The sequence below is a fragment of the Thunnus albacares genome, chromosome 21 (assembly GCF_914725855.1).
Source record: "Thunnus albacares chromosome 21, fThuAlb1.1, whole genome shotgun sequence".
Lineage (NCBI taxonomy): Eukaryota > Metazoa > Chordata > Actinopteri > Scombriformes > Scombridae > Thunnus > Thunnus albacares.
This window is the reverse complement of record NC_058126.1, coordinates 17,838,272-17,858,535: the sequence shown is the minus strand read 5'-3', so window position 1 is coordinate 17,858,535 and position 20,264 is coordinate 17,838,272. Positions and strand designations below refer to the sequence as shown.

The 20,264-nt window shown below is 38.4% G+C and overlaps 1 protein-coding gene across 1 annotated transcript; it reads left to right on the top strand.

The window, feature by feature from the left end:
- Positions 1–1,063: 1,063 nt before the first annotated feature.
- On the top strand, positions 1,064–19,980 carry LOC122972416 (TLC domain-containing protein 4-B-like). Its single transcript, XM_044339508.1, has 7 exons — positions 1,064–1,372; positions 7,947–8,116; positions 10,009–10,098; positions 10,414–10,472; positions 10,584–10,678; positions 16,004–16,077; positions 16,429–19,980. Exons 2-7 carry the CDS (start codon positions 7,962–7,964, stop codon positions 16,745–16,747), a joined length of 792 nt encoding a protein of 263 aa, XP_044195443.1. The 5' UTR covers positions 1,064–1,372; positions 7,947–7,961; the 3' UTR covers positions 16,748–19,980.
- The last annotated feature ends 284 nt before the right edge of the window (positions 19,981–20,264 follow it).

The window sequence follows — 20,264 nt, the reverse complement described above, 5'->3', positions numbered from 1 at the left end:
CTTTGTCAACTCATGCTCGCCACTACTTTTACAATGAAAAAAAAAATACCATTCATTAATTCCAATTTCTCATTTGGATAAGGGACAATTTTCACATTTACAGTGATGAGTGCTCAGCTGATTGTGTGGTAAAACAGATTGTGTGGAGAGACCAATAACAAGGGCCTGGTGTAATCATGCCATGCATATAACAGAATGATGCCTTAAACCATTAGTCTGCACAACTGCAAATCAGTCCACAGCGATTTAGATCAGGAGCTAACCACATCCCAGTGCTGTAAATACATTGGCCTTGTTCATTCAATTTATAGGCTGTGTAATTTTTTTGGACCCACTGGTCATTTAATCTGTCATCTGACCTCTGGTAATGTGTTTACGCCGCACTATGGCTGACATCTGAGGAAGGACAGGGGACCATAACATCAGCGGCTTAATAAGACATTTTCTAATACTCCCCTGTGTATGGCCTCTTATCTGTCCTGATTTGTTTTTCGTTTTATTTCCTTTTATTGCCTCTCAGTATAACCCACCTATACCGAGCCAGCCATATTTACAGACAGCCTCTGATGCTTATTCACTTTATTTATTATACAGGAACAATGACATACATTTTCCTCTGGGCCACTTGTGAAGCCAGCCAGCATTATAAATTGTCCATTGTGTTTGTTAGAAAAATATTGCATAATGGCCAAGTTAGACTAATGTAAAGGGATTGTTGGCTCAATTGAAGGGATAGGTTTAACAGGTTCATTGATATTAAGAGCAGTGGAGCATGGCTGCACTTTGCTTTACTGGCTATCTTTTTCTGATTTAGCCTGGATCAGTTCAACAAGCCTTGGCTATAAATAGACATAGTGAGTGTTCATGGGCACACCAGTGTGTGTGTGTGTGTGTGTGTGTGTGTGTGTGTCTTTAAGAATTCAGCTGTAATTTGAGCCCCATAAGAGAGAAAGAGAGAGAGAGAGAGAGTGTGCGTGTGTGTGTGTGAGACCCCCCTCCCCCAAAACCCCCTCCTCCCTCTCTCCCACCCCCCTCCACCACCCTCCACCCCCCATCATTTCTGTAATCGAGCGTCGAGCTGCACGATCTGCACCTCTGCAACTATGCACGTTTCTGGTCGGATGGGTTTGTCAGTAAACACCGCAAAACTGACACAGAGCTCCTGCTCCTCCGCATCCCCCACAAGTTGTTAAAGCGTGTGTGTGTATGTGTGTGTGAGTGTGTGTGGAGCAGGAGGCGGGCTGTGTTGTTTATCAAAAATGACTCGACATGGCTGTGGCTTTCACTCAACATATACGGCGTTGCGAGCGACCCTGGAAACCATAACCAGTTGAGAGAGTGAGAAGCAAATCATCTTCATGAGAGTCATAAGGTAAGTCCGTCCGGGATCTTATATTTCCACTGTTCTCATACACAAAAACAACAGCAGGCCAGTGTTATTTTTCAGCAACAGCAGCTGACCAGGCGATGCGGCGTGAATTGGCCTTGCGTGCGCTCTTATGTTTCTTTTTTTGAAAAGAAAACCAAAACAGCTATACGTGATGCTTCGTTAATAACACGTTTGCTTCTACTCAGCATCTCTTAAATACGATCCGGGGGATGCACATAGCGAAGTTATTTTCGAGAGGGCTATCATTTCCTCGTTAAAAAAAGGTTCACCCGTCTTACGCAAGCGCATTTTAACCCCAACGTGCCAGTTGTAATAGGTAAGGAGCTGGCAAAGCACTCAGCAGAGGAAAGAACCTGTTTCAGACCTGCTCAGTTGAAATAGACATCACTTTCGAGAAAATTTTGGCCTATCTTTAAGGCGGGCCCAAACATGCATTCTCCATCCAAATGAGTGGAGATCTGAATAATAGTGTTCATATAGGTGATGGTATTAGTTTAGGGTTAATTCCTCTAAACTCATTCTCTCCACCTTGTTAATTGCAGATGCTGGCAGTTGCTTTTATGAGCACAGTATATTGTAATAGCAAAGGGGAAATGTGTTGAAATAATTGGATCGTATGATGCCTTATATGACTCTTTATTGGAGATCATAGTCTCACCCACCTTTTATAGTTCTTATCGTAACTCTTCATTGAAGTAGGGGTCATAAAAAGCCAGTCTTCTAGCAAACAAAACAGATATGCCAGGAAGTGCTGCTTGTCAGCAGCATGGTTTCTTTTACCTTTTACCTGTGATCTCTCTTGTTGACATAACCACAGTCTCGTCTTCATTTAGACCTTTTCAGCTCTTACCAAACGGTAGGAAATTCACTGATTATTGTGTGGGGTCTAAATGAATGAATGTTTGCAAAGGACACACACACAGGACTTGTAAAAAGTAGATTTTTGCACAAGAGGCTATACACTAGTAATGATTTATTCTCCACGGCCGCTTTCTTTCTGTATCTTTAAGTTGACCTGTAATCCATTTGTCCTTGGCAACTCGATCCTTCATGGGACTCATAGGAGGCAAACATGTAGCCTGTGTGTGTACCTACAACAATACTTTGTGTCTCAGAATAGTGTCCTCTTCCACCCTTTGTGAGCATGGCTGAAGGCAGTCTTACTTAATGTAGATATCCAGATATCTTCTCAGTCAAAATCACCCTATAGTCCTTTTAAGTGTCCCTCTAATAACACAAAGTCTCTCTGCCCTGCAGCATACTACATAAAAGTACTGGTGCTTACTGCCCACTAATGCATTACAGGCAGGCAAAAGGAGAGGACTCTGTGGAATTGGCTTTTTAGTTCCCTAGTGACTTTTTCTTGGCTTCAGTGTTTCAGTGAAGCACGCTGTTTGTCCTCAAGCATTTCTTTGGCGTAACGCAGGAACAAAGGCAGGTATACAATCACCAAGGCCAGTGCTCCAGGGAGTGGGAGTGTGTGTCTCCTGTGTTGCTATGCTGGAACATACCCTGTTCTGTTACTTGGGAAATGTAAATATGTCTGTAAAGGTAACTGACTTGGCGTCTTACCAAAGACTGGCACAGTCAAATCATCCTATATGCAAATAGCCCATTGCAATACTCATAAAATAGTTCAGTAGTCTGGCTGCAATGGACCTCTATCACTGACATACATTGACTGGCTGCAAGCCAGCGTGCATGTGGAGTTGCTAATTTTGGATCTTTGTTGTTTTATGGAGAACACTCCCTTTTGATCCAAATATAGATATGACAAATAGATTTTCGGGGGTCTAACAGAGCCTTTAGAACATGCTGCAGGGTACTACTACACATCATATTACTTCAAGGCCGAGATTTTGAATTAAATTATGCATAAATTTGAAATAGATTTTATCAAACCATCCCATGCTGATTACCCTTTATACCATGAACCCATGATTCACAACATCCATTCAACACAGGACTGCCACATGTTGCCACACAGGATGCTCTTAAAGCAAAGTTGCAATACTAGCCTCTCATAGCCCCCTTAAAGGGAACGGATCATGCACTTTTCAAGGTCTATATTTATATTCCGGGGCTCTACTGGAATATCTTTGCATGATTAACAGTCAAAAAAGCTCCTTATATATCTTATACTGACCCTTTGCACAGCCCCTCCGTTCAGCCTCTATCTGGAACAAGCTGTTTAGCTCCTGTCTCTTTAAGGTCCCCCTCCTAATGAGCCCACTCTGTTCTGATTGGTTAGTTTTCAGAAGCTGCATCTCAGCCTACGTAAACAAACAGTAGTTGCAGGATTTCACCTCTTTTTCTCGTTGTTAGCAACCTTAGCAACAAAGGCTACGGGATGGTAGTGCTGTCAACGTAAATTCTATATTTGATTATATAGCCTAATAGAATTGTGACAAAAAACCAAAAACAGACATTTGATTGTGAAAAGAAAATTGTAGAGAAAAAGCAGCTGCGTTGCGAGTTCTCACGAGGGCCTGGGCCGCAGCACTGAATATACTTCATGACGGACACAAGTCACACAACATCACTTTCACTGTTTGAGAATGAAATGCAGGTTAAGCTAAAACGAGCGAATAATTGAACAACCATGTGGTAATGACGGCAGAGAGTTCACAACCCAACTCAGCCGCAGAGAGAGTGATTTGCACTCCGAGCAATCTGAAAAGGCCCGTTTGAAAATACTTTGGATTTTGGTAACCAGTTTGAATATCTACCTATATACCCAACCTGTATAAAAATCAGGCTATTGAATAACATCAATTACAAATCATTAATTTGATCTCGCTCCGAAAGACAGCACGTTCTCAGTTCTTTTAAGATCTTTTACGAGACATGTTTATGTTTAAATAAATATACCTATACAAGTAGTTATGTCTCTCATTGTATTGGTTTGCCCTCTTATGGACATAATGTGCAGAAATTGATATTCAAGTGGTTCAAACCTATGTGTTTTTTTTAGAAGGAATAATGGAACGTAATTTTTGGCAATTTTGACAGCACTACGGAACAGACTGCTGTTTGTGGGCATGCGTGAACAATTTGACGTCAGTTCAATGGGACAGTGGAGCTAACATTGCAAACAAAGCATTTAGAGGAGGTTTAGCCTGTGCGAAAGGCTTGCCCTGGCTCTTGACTTTCAGGGAGCATTTTACATACGTTCACCTCAACTTTTGGACATTTGATCATGTTTAACAGTACAAGAAATAACAGAAAATCACAAAAAGAACTATGTGACCCCTTTAAAATTGAAAAAAGTAACAAATATTAGCCTTAATGAGGCTGCGTGACAGTTTAATGTTGGTATTGTGATGATGATTTCCACCTGCTCTTCATCATCATCAAAGTGTTCTTTGTTTGTAAATTTCCTATAAAAGCATTAGTAAGCAGTCCAAAAATATGGTAACATTAAATTAATGTAGGCCTGTGTTGGTGTCATAGTCTTTGGTCAAGTACAGTGTGATACAGCATTTTGCATTTATCAGCCAGCCTTAACCTGTGGTCTTAAATCACACGCAAACTAGACCAATATAACAGGAGTGGGCCTGTTTATTTTGTTTCTGTAAAATTTCCTTCTGTACATTGCAGGATTAATGCAATCCTAATAATGGAGCAGCTTTAGTGAGGCTCTGAGTAATGATGAGTAAAATCACATTTTTCGTGCAGGCCCACTATAAGCCAGGTTTCTCACACAACCTTGAGGGTTGGAGCACACAACATGTAGGCTACATGTTTGTAAGCAATGGTTAGAGGTACACCCAACCAAGTACAGAGACTCAAAACACAACAGAATCCTGAAGCTTGTTTATCAGCAAGGCAGGCAGCATATGACAAAGATCTTGTTAAGGCAACAGACTGCCAAATATACTAGAGATTCACCATAAGTCTTGCCTCACAGATAGGTGTATTACTATTGAAAGAGCACACATGTGAATGGCATGGTGCTGCTGCTCTAGCTAAGTTACTCTTGTGATTTGTAGTAGTGATTCCTGCTTACTCGCTAGTGGGAATTCCTAGCGAGAGTGCTGGAACACCTCTTGACTAGTGCTCATAACACGTCCAGGTGCACAGTGTGGTCAGCATATGTCAGCGAGATACACAGAGTGAGCCGTTTTACACCTGACCTTGATCTCGCAGTGGGTCAACTGTTTGCTAGATTTGAGTCAACCATTACATGTGGGAGAGCATGCTGTAAAAGGAGGAATTTCAAAATCCCTCAGACCAAAACAGCAGAAAAACTGATGAGTTTACCAGAATAGCAGCTTGATTGTCATCTTCATTCATACAAAGTATGAATGAACTCTTATTCCAAGAGGTCACTTTGTCCTTCATTTAAGTATATGTAAAGATATGCACCAATGTTTTATCTCCAAGAGATGGCGAGGGGAACATCGTTAAATACCTGTAACTGTAGGTATGTATCAATGCAGCAAACTCTATTTCAGTTAGTTTCATTCAAATATTTTTATAACGTAATATAACAATTAAAATCAATGTCCCACAGAGTGCATTCTTTCTGAATAATACATCTAATCAGTGCATATGTGGCCACATCTATGCTTCTTCTGTTAAGTGGAAAAAAGAAAATTTATTTCATGTAGCTCACTGGGAATTTGCCAGCTTCGTCGCAATATGAATATATGGTGACAACATTTAATCTCCAAGTGAAACTGATACACCTATTTCATACAAAAGTGATATCTCTAAGCTGTGTAATGTTACCCTGGAATAAGAAATTCAAAGAGCATGATTGCATGTATTCTGACTTGCTGTTGAGACCTACATGCACTTGAGCCTTCGCCTCTAGACATGTCCTGCTTTCTCTGTGTGTTGAGGTGATTATTCACAATGCCAGTCCCTGACAGCGACACAGTGACATTCACAGTCACAGACGCTGACATTGAATGATTCAGGAGAGGAATATTCAGCGGCAGGTCCAAGTAGAGCTTTCACAACAGTTTGCTTACGTGTTTTGTACAAGCCATGTGTGAATGCAAAACAGGCTGTATTTGGTTTCTGTCCAATGCATACACTGTCTTTTCCACTACATCAGCCCATCTGTGGTGCATCATCACTGTTTTGTCACAGCCGCCACAGAATCATAAAGCAGAAAGCTAATGTTTGAAAAGTTTTTCTTAAAGTTTGTACTTTTGTACAATTGGTACTAAAATTTTCAAATGTTTCCCATAGAATTCAAAGTAAATAAAATACACAGAAACGTTAATACACACAGATTGGCCATAAAATGAGGACAGACTTATTATTATTGAAGGTCCTTTGACAGCATTACAATGACTGAAAATATGCAGTATTCAAATGAACCTGTCTCACATTAATCATCATCTTTATTTTGCTCAAATGTTTTTTTATTTCTTGAAATGTTACAGTGTTTTATCATGATTGTTATTATTCTAGTCATAGTCGTTATTTATTATCTTTATCATGTGCCAGATGATCTTTAGCACTATCTGGAAAAGTCACAGTTGTAACTTTGAGGTGTACAAACTGTTTGTTTGAAGAGTCCCTCTTGCCCTGCAGTGCATTAAGAGAAACCCTTGGGTTTTATGTCACTCAGTGTGTAGTTGCAGTACACATGTAGCTTTTGTTTAAATTGTAAGTTGAAGATGAGTCACAGCCATGTGTTTGCGTTTTTTCTAAGCAAACAAAGCAAAGTTCAAGGTTACAAAGCACATTTTTATGTGTTTAGTTCACTGGGTCACTGTTTCTAGTGATCGAGGTGGGTACAGTAGGAATAGACTAAACATTTTGTACAGTTTGTCGTCTGTCAATGAAGCATTAGGGATACTACCTTATAAGTTGTTTGGTAATCAGTCAAACACGTGTGTGAGCGTGTGTGTGTGTGTGGTTTCAGAGGGGTGTGCGAAAACCACAGTAACTGGTTTTTGAATAGAGACAACATGTCTGAATACTTTTTTTATCAGTCTAAAGAGCCACCTTTCCTGTATATTATAGACTCAGGAAGTAACACATTGGCTTGTTATCTCAGCTATTCAAAACCATTCAGGTGTGCTTAATTTACATTGATAGAAGCTTTTAGAGCTTGAAAAGTAGACATACACATTACAAGTTACTTATTGCATATGGTAGGTGCCAAAACTTAAACTTTTCAGCTAGATGCTAATAGTTGGTAATTTCCCACACAGCGCCCATGAGGTTTTATCCACCTTCGCTGCTTGAGGCCAGTGACAGCGCTCTTCTTGGAGTTGAGTTAAAAATTGACTGGGCCACCACTGGCAGGTGTGATTTTTCTGATGATAGTTGTTGTCAAAGGTCACCAAATACATCAACTGTTGTGGTTTGGCTGACCAGGAAGAGTCAAGTGGTCAGAAAGACTCACTAATGACGACAGAATGTTTTTTGTTGAATACATTTTTGATTTATGAAAGTCTGATTCTGAGCATTTTTTAGACGAAACACCCTCAGTAATGTTCAGGTGATCTTTTAAAATGAAACAGCAGAGCATTGCTAACATTCTCACTCTTCTTTCTCCATCTTATCCCCATTTCTCTCCTTCCTCCCACAGTGGGGTTGGGTGGCCATGGACCCATTCAGCCAGCTTATCCTCACCATCTCGGTGACCAGTTTCCTCACCTTCCAGTGGCTCTTCCACAAAGTCAGCCCCTGGATATCGATACGCATCAGCCCGGGCTTCCTCGGCCTCAGCGACAAGCAGAAGGTGGAATGGAACTCAAGGTCAGTTGACATAAACTCATAATCATGGGTCTGCTAAACAATCAACACTCACCTATTTCCTGTTACACTAGTATTTGACTCACTAGTTGGACGTTTTATGTATTTTTTAGTGTTTGCTCTGCTTGTTACTGTTCAAGATTCCAACAGAATGCTTAAAACTTAAAGTTATTAACTGTCTATGACTATTTCTGACAAACTAAATCTTGATTAGTTTGTACAGATTTTAAAGTGTAAACAAACCAGATTTGTCAATAAAAAATGATTGCCCTGTATTTATGTGCTTCTTCACGAAAAGCTTAAGTGCTTCTTTTACAAGCCTTAACATTTTGCTCACCACTTTGAGTGCTGACAGTTTAGTGTATGCAGCATTAGCAGTCAGACTGATACTTAACAAATCTACAGTTGAAAGCTGTAATTCTGAAGATTTTCTTGTCATATTTTTATAGCAGTAGTTAATCAATGTATTTGCTTTCTGTAAAAAAAAAACAAAAAAACAATATGCTCTTCTCCACTGCTTGTGGTATGAAAAATTCAAATGTACATAGAAATGAGCAGGACATGATGCATGCATGCATACACCTTGCTGCACACGTCAAATGCAATAATTATTTTGAAAGTGAAAGCCAAAACCAGCTAAACCACCCTTTGCAAATGTCAGTTACATTTTTTTTAGGTTCTTCCTGGTTCAACTTTGACCATATTTACAATAGTGATGCGCATACACATTTTTACCATGCAATGCACAACTACAACGACCATTTTGGTAATATTCACTTTTATTTTAATTTCACAATTTGTGGTTTAGAAAATCTATTAAAACTGCAACTTCATCCCTGGTTTGCAGATTTGTTTAAAGCTCATCTAATGATCTAACTACTTATGCATGTGTCATGAATGGACTTCTTCGTCATCCATCAGATGGAAGCAATACTTTAATCAATTAGGTGCATATAATGTAAAAGAAACCATAATCTTCCTTTAACAGCCACATCATCACAATCATATTTACTGTATGTGATTTGTTTTGCAGTTCATCTGTCAAAATGACAGAGAAGTGTAAATGCTTCAGACCCACTGTGTTCATATGGGTGAACAGACCATTAGATCAACAACAACAAATGTCATCTGTTGTCATGGCTGCTATTTTATCTGCTGACTTGTTATGGGAACATTGCAGATATGGCTAGAACGACTGGTTTGGAATGAAAAGATGGAGTTTGTTTGTGTCTTGTGTGAGTCTGATTGGTTGCTGTGATCTTTAAGCACTATGAGAATAGTTCAAGTTGCACAGTAGATAGAGGGCCAGTCGATGCCCAGCGGGGAAGAGTGTTCGGAAGGATCCAGCCTAGCCAACTTGCATGAATCACTCATTTTCATTTCCTCTCATACTCAGTTTATTACTCATGAGAGCACTTGTGAAATTGAAATGGTCACATGGTTTACGAGCAAATGAAAATTAATGATTCGCAGGGATGGATCCATGCTATGGGGATCCCTGTATAGACCCCATGACTTTACACTCTTACAGTAAATGTGGCTGTCACTCTGTCTTACTGACTGATTGCTGAGAACTCTTGTGCTGTCTCACTGCTTGAATGACTGACTGGGACTGTGCGCTGCTCTGCCTGACCCTTTAGCAGTGTTTAATCTTTTAGTCTAATTGGTCTGAATCTGTGTGCAGCCCTGACAGGCAATCAGCTGATTCACTGTGAATACTAAAAATTCGGAGCTTCAAACCCACAGAGCAACTCCAGAGCACTTTTCATGAATAAAGATAAATATGCACTATTCCTTGTCTTGCTTATTGAACAGAAAATGTCAGCCGTCAGCATTAGCCCTTGTCAGAGACGAGCAGATCATCATTTCCGTGTGTGCTTTGCTTTTTATTTCAGGACAGTGTCAACATTTCACGCACTGTTGGTGGGAATCTTCTGTCTCTACATTCTGCTCTTTGATGATCACGTCAATGAAGACCCAGTCTGGTGAGAGTCTACTTTTAACCTTCACTCTCCATACTATTGGTTAATTTTTTACAGCATGTCATCTATTTTTCCTTTTGCTAAACCCCTCTACTTAACAGTGATTGGTCAATCAAAGTTTAGCAACTGTGTTCACGAGTTTCTAGCAAGAGGGAAACTTGGTATTCAAAGAGCTTGGCGAGTGGTGTCTGTTTTTTCCACAGCCAAAAACACAAGAGCAAAAGCGTAAGGAGTGGATTGAACAATGAGTTTGTCTGCCCTAACATAAGCTATAAACATTAGCATGTCCAGCTTATTAAGAATGTGCTTCTCCAATAGGGGAGATCCTACACTGGTGAAGACTAATGTTGCCATTACAACAGGCTACCTCATATCCGGTAAGAGAAACATACAGTTTATCCAAGGCAAGGCTTTATTTGAATGTTTCGATTGTACAAATTCCGCTTTTAACATGACATCTCTCTTTCCCCTGTACCTCTGTTTTCCAGATCTGCTGCTAATATTTTACTACTGGAAGGCGATAGGCGACAAGTTTTTTGTAATTCACCATCTGGCAGCGTTGTATGCTTACTACTATGTACTGGTGAGTGCCCTATTGTCCAATAGCAGAACGTGCAGGCAAGATGGGAAGGAGACAACCAAGGGTGAACAGCTGTGTCCTGTCAAACTGGGTGTTCAAACAGGTTTAATGACCAATCAGTGAGTTCACAACTCTCCCCTTATAGCCATGCAGCTCATATAGGTTAGTCAAACATGCATAAGGCAAAGTCAGGGTAGTCAGTATCTATGTAAGTGATGTACCTAAACTGTACAAACATGTCAGGGAAGGAGAACTTATGGATCCACCTCTGTGGCTTCATCTCTTTCAGTAGAAGTGAAAATACACACTCACTAGTTGTTGGGACACAACGTACAGCTGTAACACCTTTGTCCATGAGTGGTACGATACCAGTCAAAAGTTTGTACATACTTTCCCATTCCCTTATATGAGAAAGTGTGTCTAAACTTTTGACTGGTACTGTAGAATGTTGCAGTAGAAGTCATTGTTTGCTTGCACTGTGTTTTTTAGCTTGCCTGGAAATTACTGAAAGAACCACAATGATAATGAGAGGAAGAGGGTTTAACATGTCATTCAGGTTTAGTAACCACTGGAGTTAGACTGTTAAAGTTGTCTTACCCAGCAACATGATGGCCAACTCCCATAATTTACCAGAATAGTCATTCTATAATAAAGGACAATTTGAGTCATTCAGTATCATCACTGTAAAAGCAAACATGGGTTCTGACATGAGCTTGATAATAATTTCACAATTCTAAGTTCAAATTAGTGACTCATTAGTGATTGTGGTACTGCTAGTACGCAGTTGGCTCTTATCTAGATGTGGAGATAGATGAGATGTACCCAGCATTTAAGAGCAGCGCTGTTCACTCTTGGTTCAATCTGAAACCCTCTAGGTCGCCAGGATCTGTCGCATAATTATTATGAAAATGAATGACTATGGTATTTTTTGCATGGAATGCTCAACAATGGTACTGGCTGATGACCCCCTCCCCCCCCTCACCTTGCCCTTACAATTTCTGTGCTTTCTGTTTGTTTTACTGACTTCCTTTAATGTTGTGTGAATCTGACGTAAGCTGAACATTTCTGAGCTTAGCGCAGCTGAATGCTGAACTGTAACCATTGTGTGCATGCTGGCAGTTCTGAAGCTCTCTACAGAGGCAGGGTTCCTTTCTTGTTACTGTGCATGCCAACCAACAGCATTTAACGTCTATATTACTTACCTGCTTATCTACAGTTCCGCTTGTGTGTTTTTGTGCCATAGCCTAGTCCTGCCTCCTTTTTTTTTCTTCCTTACACTTCTCCTGAGACTCCCTGTTGAGGGAAAGCTGGCCAAATAATGTCATTCACATGACACAAGATGATAAAGTGCATCGCCAGATAACCAGCCCCTTTTTCTAATGCCATGCTTTATGTATACTGTCAGCTGTACTCTTTGAGTTTGAAACAATTACTTGTTAATGCTCTTAAAAGGCGGTCTTTTCCTTCCCATTTCACAAACTTACATGGAATACATTTTTTCCCCAACAATCAACGTTCTGTATTTTCTATACAGAAAAAATGCAGAAGAACACACAGTGTGCATTGCTCTGTCTCTGACTCCCCCATACTTAACTATTCTTGGGTAAAATAAAAAATAAAAAAGCTTTACACTGCTTATTGCTGTACTTTAGGCTTTATGTTGCCATTGGCAAATGACTATAAAATCTTGATAAAAGGCAGTAAAGTGTTAAGGACTTCTGTTTTCAATCACACGTTTAGTGTAAATCTGATCTACATTCCAGTCACTGGCTGGATTTACAGGTTTGTTTTTCTTCTTTAATGTGACACACATCATATTTGTTTATCTGTCTTCATTGCTTTTTTAATGAGCAATATTACTTTTACTCATTTCCATGTTTAAATTATAATACCAAAATTAAAACAGTGTCACATAGTTGGAATAAAAACGATTTATTCTGAATTATAACTGACTGTAAATCCAGCCTTTAATTTGGAGAAACAGAGCAAGCACCTGTATCTAAAACATTTCGTTAAATGAGATGATGTAGGCCATACTGTTACTGGACACTCATGACTGTTTCCTTGGATCACATCTGAAATTCATGTGGGATAACAGAATGAATGTTCCGCATTAATCAACTGTGGTAGAAAAAAAAAAAAAACTCATTGAGAGACGTATAACTATAGTCATACTATATTTGCCGTATAAAAAAAACACAATAAAATTGGCTCACCCTTGATGTCTTTTTCATTTTATTTAGTTTTGTTACCCAGTCAAATTTGTCAAATGTTGTCAAAGTTTTATTAGTTACTGTGTTTAATGTGTTTATGTGGACGTTTTCATGTTAAATACACAATAAATTCTACCTACTCAACGTGATTATTAAATCCTGAGGCAAACAGCCGAATTAAGGCGTTGAGTAGGAAAACATGTGTTAAAAGGCTTCAAAAGCCTCAATTTCATGAGCATGTTGATATGTTTTGCTTATCAATTAGTCCATCACTAATGTCGTAGTGAGAACAGTGTTCATTTTATGATTTTTTTTTAATAGCATTGTAATCTGTCTTTTGTGTCTGTTTTAACAGTCAAGTATAGCTTAATTAAACAGATGGAAACCTAATATTATAACTGCTGTGTAAATATTAGATGCATGGTTTCTTCTCAGTGTTTGTGTTCAAGTGTTGCTTCTTATTTGCTTCCGATTGTGGTGGCATCTTTTGTTTTTTATTTTCTTCTAATATATCTGTCTGTCTCTGTGTCTTCTGCTGACTTTAACATAAAAAGCCCCTCTTCAAACCCTACATGCAAAAACTACCAACATCAAGTCAGGTTGTGTCATCCTCCCCCGTTCATGCAAAAACTACCAAAAGGATTGAATGTCATTGAGAAACCCAGAGCAGGTCTTGATCTAGATGGGGGCTTCCCTTATTCCTGTCTTGTCTGCTGTTATTGCTGTTTTGTTGCACTGAGCAGATATGATGCCCAGTCACAGTATGGACTTACCAGTTCCTAGATGTACTAGCATCCTCATGCTAGGTGGAAAGTTCACATCATATGGTACATAAACTGAAACGCAGATGTACCCTGTTTGTATCACATAGTAAGTATGTTTTAATGACCAGCTTTTGTTTCAGCGCTGACGGTAAGTCTCCTTTTACATGCTACAAAAGTCAGGCCACTAACCAAATAACCTTAAATTACATGTTCTTTGAATGTGTTTTAGTGAAATTAAATATTGTGATTTTTTATCTTGATTTTGAGTTTGACTTATGTTCTGAATGTGTATTGTAAGGGCTTAAACACAAAATTTCAGAATGTCAAAGTCAAACTACTTAATTCCAACTTGGATACAAATTGCAGCACTTAGTTTCACTAATGCACTTTTTCAGTCAAAACACAAATTTATTTGACTAATGGCAAATCTTTAACATCATAATTGTAATCTGTGTGTTTGATTTTTCAAAAACAAAAAACAAAACTGATTTAGCGGGTTAGGCCAGATCAATAGTGTTTAAAACTGGGTGTCCTGAAAGCATCTTGGTTTTAAGATCATCTTCCTTCTATTTGACATGTATGTGATTATTCAAAGAATAATAGCCATGTAAGCTTATGCTTTAGTTTGATCACTCAAGGGCTTTTAAAAGCCTCTATCTTGTGCATTTTAGAACACCAACCAGATATTATTACAGATATGGATAGTTTTGGGAATCAGCAGCCATAATTCAGCTTTGAGCTGAAGGTTGGTAAAACCTGCTGAAGATGATCTCATATCTAAGAAAATGTGGAACTCTGTTCTTCTAAACAATGACATGTTTGGAAGTTAAATATATTGCTTTTTACTCTGCATGGCTTTTGATTGCTCCCTCAACTAGTGGCTGGCTGAATGTATGTGTGGTTGTAAAAGCCTGTGCTGTGTTGATATTTGCCTAATACCTTTTTAATGTCAAATGTTATTAAGTTGAGAAGTCATTCAGATGAATTGTCTTGCTATGTGGTCTTCTGCTGTGTGAGTGAAATGACGTAAACTGTGAGCTAGCAAACGTTGGCATATAGTGTGTTGTGAGGACGCATTAGTGGTTCCTTCCTTAGTAAATGCAAAAATGCTTCATTTGGGGCATTTTTGAATATTTTAGGGTTGATTTTAGGGTTTAGAAATATTTTCTTTACTGAGATATTTAAACACTTTATATGATTTAAAAATCTTTTTTGACTAGAAGCGAGGCCTAAGGATGGTGGTCAATCTGTCCATTCAGTGCTTTCACTGTTACTGGCCAGATTGTCATTCAATTTGACATGGACATTTTGATTCCTAGGGAATGATTCCCAATGACTTTGGTCATCCCCTGATCTTTCCGTCAGCACTACAATGATATCAACATAACCAACACTTTCACAACAAGTTATCTCAAAAATCAAAAGCTTGATTTCTAGGAAGTTTTCTGAGGATTTTCAGGATCTCCAGAGGATGAATCCCACAGATTTTAGTTTTAGATTTTAGATTTTAATTTTCTCTTGGACTCAAGAAATGTCACCATCTAATCGGCTAATTGCAGTCAAATCTACTGAGTACATTCATGCTCCCAAGAGGAAGAACCATTTCTTTTTTTGTCATGTCATGTCCTTCCTAGTGGCATCATCAGGCAAAAATGTCTTAATTACATACAAAATTTCTACTCCTCAGATTAATTTGGCTTTTTGAAAATTGTGGCTTTATGTCCACGATCATCAGGACAAACCTTTTTTAAGTTTTTGACATTATGTCATGTATATCCTAATTTGTGGTGAATATAATGTCTCCATTTCTATTTGGCAAACAGAGGTAATCATAGTGTTGGATGAATTTTCTTTCACAGTGTTGGATGAGTTTCTGCTCACAATAAATGAGGAGAATTAATCATTAGGAAGTTAAATTAGAGAGTACAGTCTAATTTTGGCCTGCAAAACTTGAAGGTATAATTTTGTGCCCTGAAGGAGAAGACTCTTTTGTTAGATCTGCCAAATGGGGGGTTATATTTGGTGATGACTTCATCTAATTTTAGGCCTGAGTTACCCATACCTTACAAGTATTTCTTAAATTTCTGAACTGCATGATAAAATCTGAAATATCTCATAGTTATGTCCCAATAAGCCTTGGAATTATGGACATACTTTAGTTGCAATGACTTGTTCAAACCCGACGTGAACTACTGTTGTTCTTCTGTGATTTTTAATACAAAACAGTGTTCATGTTACTCTGAGGAGCAGGCAGTACATCAACATAATGCCTGCTGATCCAAATGACTTGGTGTCTCGTTTTTGTCCCTTTCATGTTTCGTTGTCTTCCTGTTCTTACCTTGTTCTTCCAGGGCCAAGGAATGTTGCCTTATTTTGCTAACTTCCGTCTGCTTGCTGAGTTTTCTACTCCATGTGTGAACCAGCGGTATGTACCTACAATCCTGCATTTAGGGTTGGAGCTTAGTTTGCAACATATCTGATAGTTACATGTCAGGGATTTTGTTCATTGTTAGGAATTTTAACTATATGTACGTAATCCGCTACTGGTTGAATGTTCTCTTTCTATTCAGCTGGTTCTTTGAGATTATTTGAGGTTTTTCCAAATCCTTTTTAAACCACTTATCTGGATATAGGTCCAGATAAGTCATACCAAACATGCTTAAGGCAGCCCTGTAACTTTTTGTCAAGTTACTCATGATTTTCTCAAACATACATTTTCATAGTTACATATTCTTCCTGCTAGACACTGTTTTCTTAACTATGTATTGTGTTTCAGCTGGTTCTTTGAGGTACTAGGCTATCCCAAGTCCTCCCGGCCCAACATGGCGAATGGTGTCGCCATGGCTTTAGTCTTTTTTGTGGTCCGCATCGCCGTCATGCCAGGCTACTACAGTCGTATGTATGCGGTCTACGGCACTGAGGCCTTCTACCTGGTGCCCTGGGGTGGCCGTTTTGCCTGGATCTGCTCCAGTATCTGCTTGGACATCATGAACATTATGTGGATGCATAAGATTGCCCGCGGCTGCTACAGGGTGCTGCGCTCAGCACGCCGGAGTAAAGCCAGCACACCTCAGGAGAATGGGAAGTCGGATTAAGGGAACTAAGGTGTCAGCGGTGAGGAAACACTGCAACAGAGACAAAATGACATCACTCTCAGTGCATTGGTGAGCAGAAACTTGGACCCTTACCTGTCAGGCTGCTTCAGTAGTAGCACACCTGGGACTTGTGACATTTCAGGATCGAATGTAATGAGGGAAATGGAGATTTTTGAAAAAACGGGCACAGTCACTGAGATGTGAACCGATGGACCATTTAACTGGCCATCTCTAAGCCATGAAATGACCTCTTAGCAATACTCTGTGTGCATGGCCAATTATTTTTGTCTTGAACAATTTACCACTACACAATAGAGGTCGTCCTGAGACAATGGACTTTTAGCCCAAACAGAAATTGTCAAAAAGTTTACCGTTCTTTACATACTTACTACTCCACAAAAGACTTTAAAAATGTTTCTTTTTGTATTATTACTGCTACCTGAGTCCCAGAATTGAAATGTTGATAATGTAAGTCCATGTTGATGATGAAGCATAGATTTGAGAAAACCTTGGAAACTTTCAGTGATTCCTCATCAATGGCCAGTGCCATAAAATCCTTGTCTGATGCCTGTTGAGAAAAGAAAGGTCAAACACCTTTTTTTTTTTTTTTCTCCTTAAATCTTTTCATCAGCAAATATAAATTCTCCAGGGACACGATCAGACTACATCAAGTGCAATCACAGAGAAGAATAAGGATGAATAATCAGATCATCACTCATCCACTGTTATTTAATTAAGAGGTTCATCTACAAAACCAGCCTTTAAGAAGTTTATTAGGATGATGTGAGTCTTGGTAGCATTTGCATTTGAATGGTTAGCGTAAATAATGTAGAGTTGAATAGGCATCAATACACTGTATGTCGTCTATTTCTTTTGTCTTGCTTGGGTCGAGGCAAAGACACAAAAAAAAATTTATGAAAAGGAACCTGATGTACAGAGTACCTTAGTAATGCTAAAAGGGAAACTGAATGTTTGTGCACTGACATTAAGCAATGCCAGAACAATAATATTGAGGCAACAGTTAATATCAGATTTGAAAATCCATGTGATTTAATGTGTATACAAGCTGATATGTCACAGAATGACAAAAACAAATCACACCTGTATGTGGCTCATAACAATAATATGCTATTGACAGTGTTGTTGGGAGCCAACATTATATTTATTACTGACGAAGAGCGTCTGCTATGAGTAGTTTGTTTATGCTAAGAGGTTTGGTGGAAGATGTTAGCTGGATTCAGACACTCGTAAGTTTTTCTGTATCCATCCTGAGGTTTATACAATATTCACACTCTCTATTTATATCTTTAAGGCACAAACTGTTTCTTTTACCCCTGGGCAACATTTGCCAATAAGCTGAATGCTGCTGTGTGTGTTTTCCATCAAGGAAATTCAATTCAGTACATTCATTTGAAAAAGGTATGGAAGTTTTTTTCCTGCCGATTGTCAGAAACATTTTGTAATTGTTTTGCCGCATTGTGATACAAATAACTTCTGCCTCATGTTAAAAAATATTCCCAATTGGCTGTTAAACATAATATGCACTTCCATATTTATTCATTGGATGCATACATGGATTGCAGGGTCTTTTTTCAAGTGGGAAATACTGCAGTTTTGAGGACTCACATGTTGTAATTGTTTTCATAAGCATCATTCTACTGACTTAGCAGTTTCGTGTTAATACTCATACAACACTGAACAAAAGAACTATTCTGTTCACATGTTTTTAATAACCAAGTTACCTTTGTTCAAATTAAGTCACAATTCATCTATGATTTAAGAAACATGCACTTGAATTGTCATTGTTAATGTATCTTTATACAAGCTGTAGATCAAAAGCTTCTGTCAAATGTTTTGTGAAACAGAAACAGGGATTGCTCGTTTTTTAAGTACGCCTTGATATGTTCAACATTTGATTTTGTTGCCTTTTTCAAACAACTTATGATTGCACAGTGAATATTTTTGTTACATTCAACTCCTCACAATGCTGAAAAACGTGTTGTTTTTCAGCAATTGACTTGTGTGTTTTCCGTGTCTGATGCCTGTCTAATGTGATTGTTTGGCCTTTTTTATTAGACCAGTTTCAAATGTAAAAACAAAGAGGGTTGTTAAGGCTGGTTGTTTTTAGTGCTTTGGTTTTCTTATTGTTTTAGAAATTCAAAGATTTATGTATTCGTGCCAGTGCTGAAGCCATTACTACTCCATGGTGAAGACATGTGGTGTCGTCATGGTATGATGCTGTTTCTTTTGTTTTGTTTTGTTTTGTTTTGTTTTTACTCCATGAGCATTTTCATACGACAGTGCCAACTTGCAGCCATGATTCAATGGTTCAGATCAATTCTGTTCTCTTGACCATCTCTGCATGCTGTCTCTAGTCACAGTATGATGTGGCTCATTTTAGTTCAGCATGGTACAACAATGTGAAAGAGTCCACCATTAATAACAGGCAGTGTGTTTTGAACAGAATAAACTTGACACCTTGTTATGGGTGGATGTCACTATCTCACATCTTTAAAAAAAAAAGTCAGGGTATCTGTCAATATTTCAGTGAAATGAAATCCTTCAAGGAGTATCAGGACAGCAGGCTACTTCTGATAGAATCATTAGTTGCTCTGTATGCAAGGTCATGCATGGTCAATATGGTCTTCTTCTTCATGCACTCTCTATAACTGCATGTGGTATTGCATGGGGATTGCACTATAAACAAAATAGCATATACATTTGCAAGACAACTTTTGTTCTTTTTTTCATAGTACATGTACATAATGTTTACTTAAACGTTATTCTTGTACTGTGCCACATAACGTAATCCACAAATGATGATAATGATGTGATGAGAACATCACAAAGCAGATATTTAGTGTAATATCCAGCACAGAAATAACCAGTAAAGGGAATACTTGAATACTAATCAGTACAGTTTATAACAATTTGGGCAGTGCAAATAAACATTAATCCTATACAAATCTTGCATTATATGTGTACCATTGTATTTAATTTATTAATCCAAGAAAAGTGGACATAATACAAAGCAGATGCCGTGGTAACAGAGTGCATGATGCTGCCATCAGCTGGCCAAACTGATGTTGGTGTTTTTTGTTCTGAATGTTGCACGGAGGAGAGACGTGAATAGGTGGAGTGTTTAGTGACATTCTATGAATGTATTAGAGAAAAGAAAATATTTGTCATTTACATTTTCATTTGTTCTTTACAATAAATACCAAATTAACTGATGTGATGTGTATCATTTGAGAAATAAGATTTTTTTGCCACCTTTAAATACAGAAATAAGCCCGTAATGTGTTCAATATGCAGTGGTAGAATGTAACTAAGAACATATACTCAAGACCTGTACTAAGTACAAATATGAGCTACTTCTACTTTACTTGAGTATTCAATTCAAAGTATATCAATTTTATGCTGCTTTGTACTTCTACTCCATTACATTTCTGACAGAAATATTGTTTTTATTCCAGTACATTTATTTGCTACTTATAGTTACTGTTCAGATTGAGAT

Coding starts and splice junctions, on each gene's coding strand:
- LOC122972416 (XM_044339508.1), top strand. CDS start 7,962: ATGGACCCATTCAGCCAGCTTATCCTCACCATCTCGGTGACCAGTTTC. Junction 10,099..10,413: donor GTCAATGAAGACCCAGTCTG/GTGAGAGTCTAC, acceptor CTTCTCCAATAG/GGGAGATCCTACACTGGTGA. Junction 10,473..10,583: donor AACAGGCTACCTCATATCCG/GTAAGAGAAACA, acceptor TCTGTTTTCCAG/ATCTGCTGCTAATATTTTAC.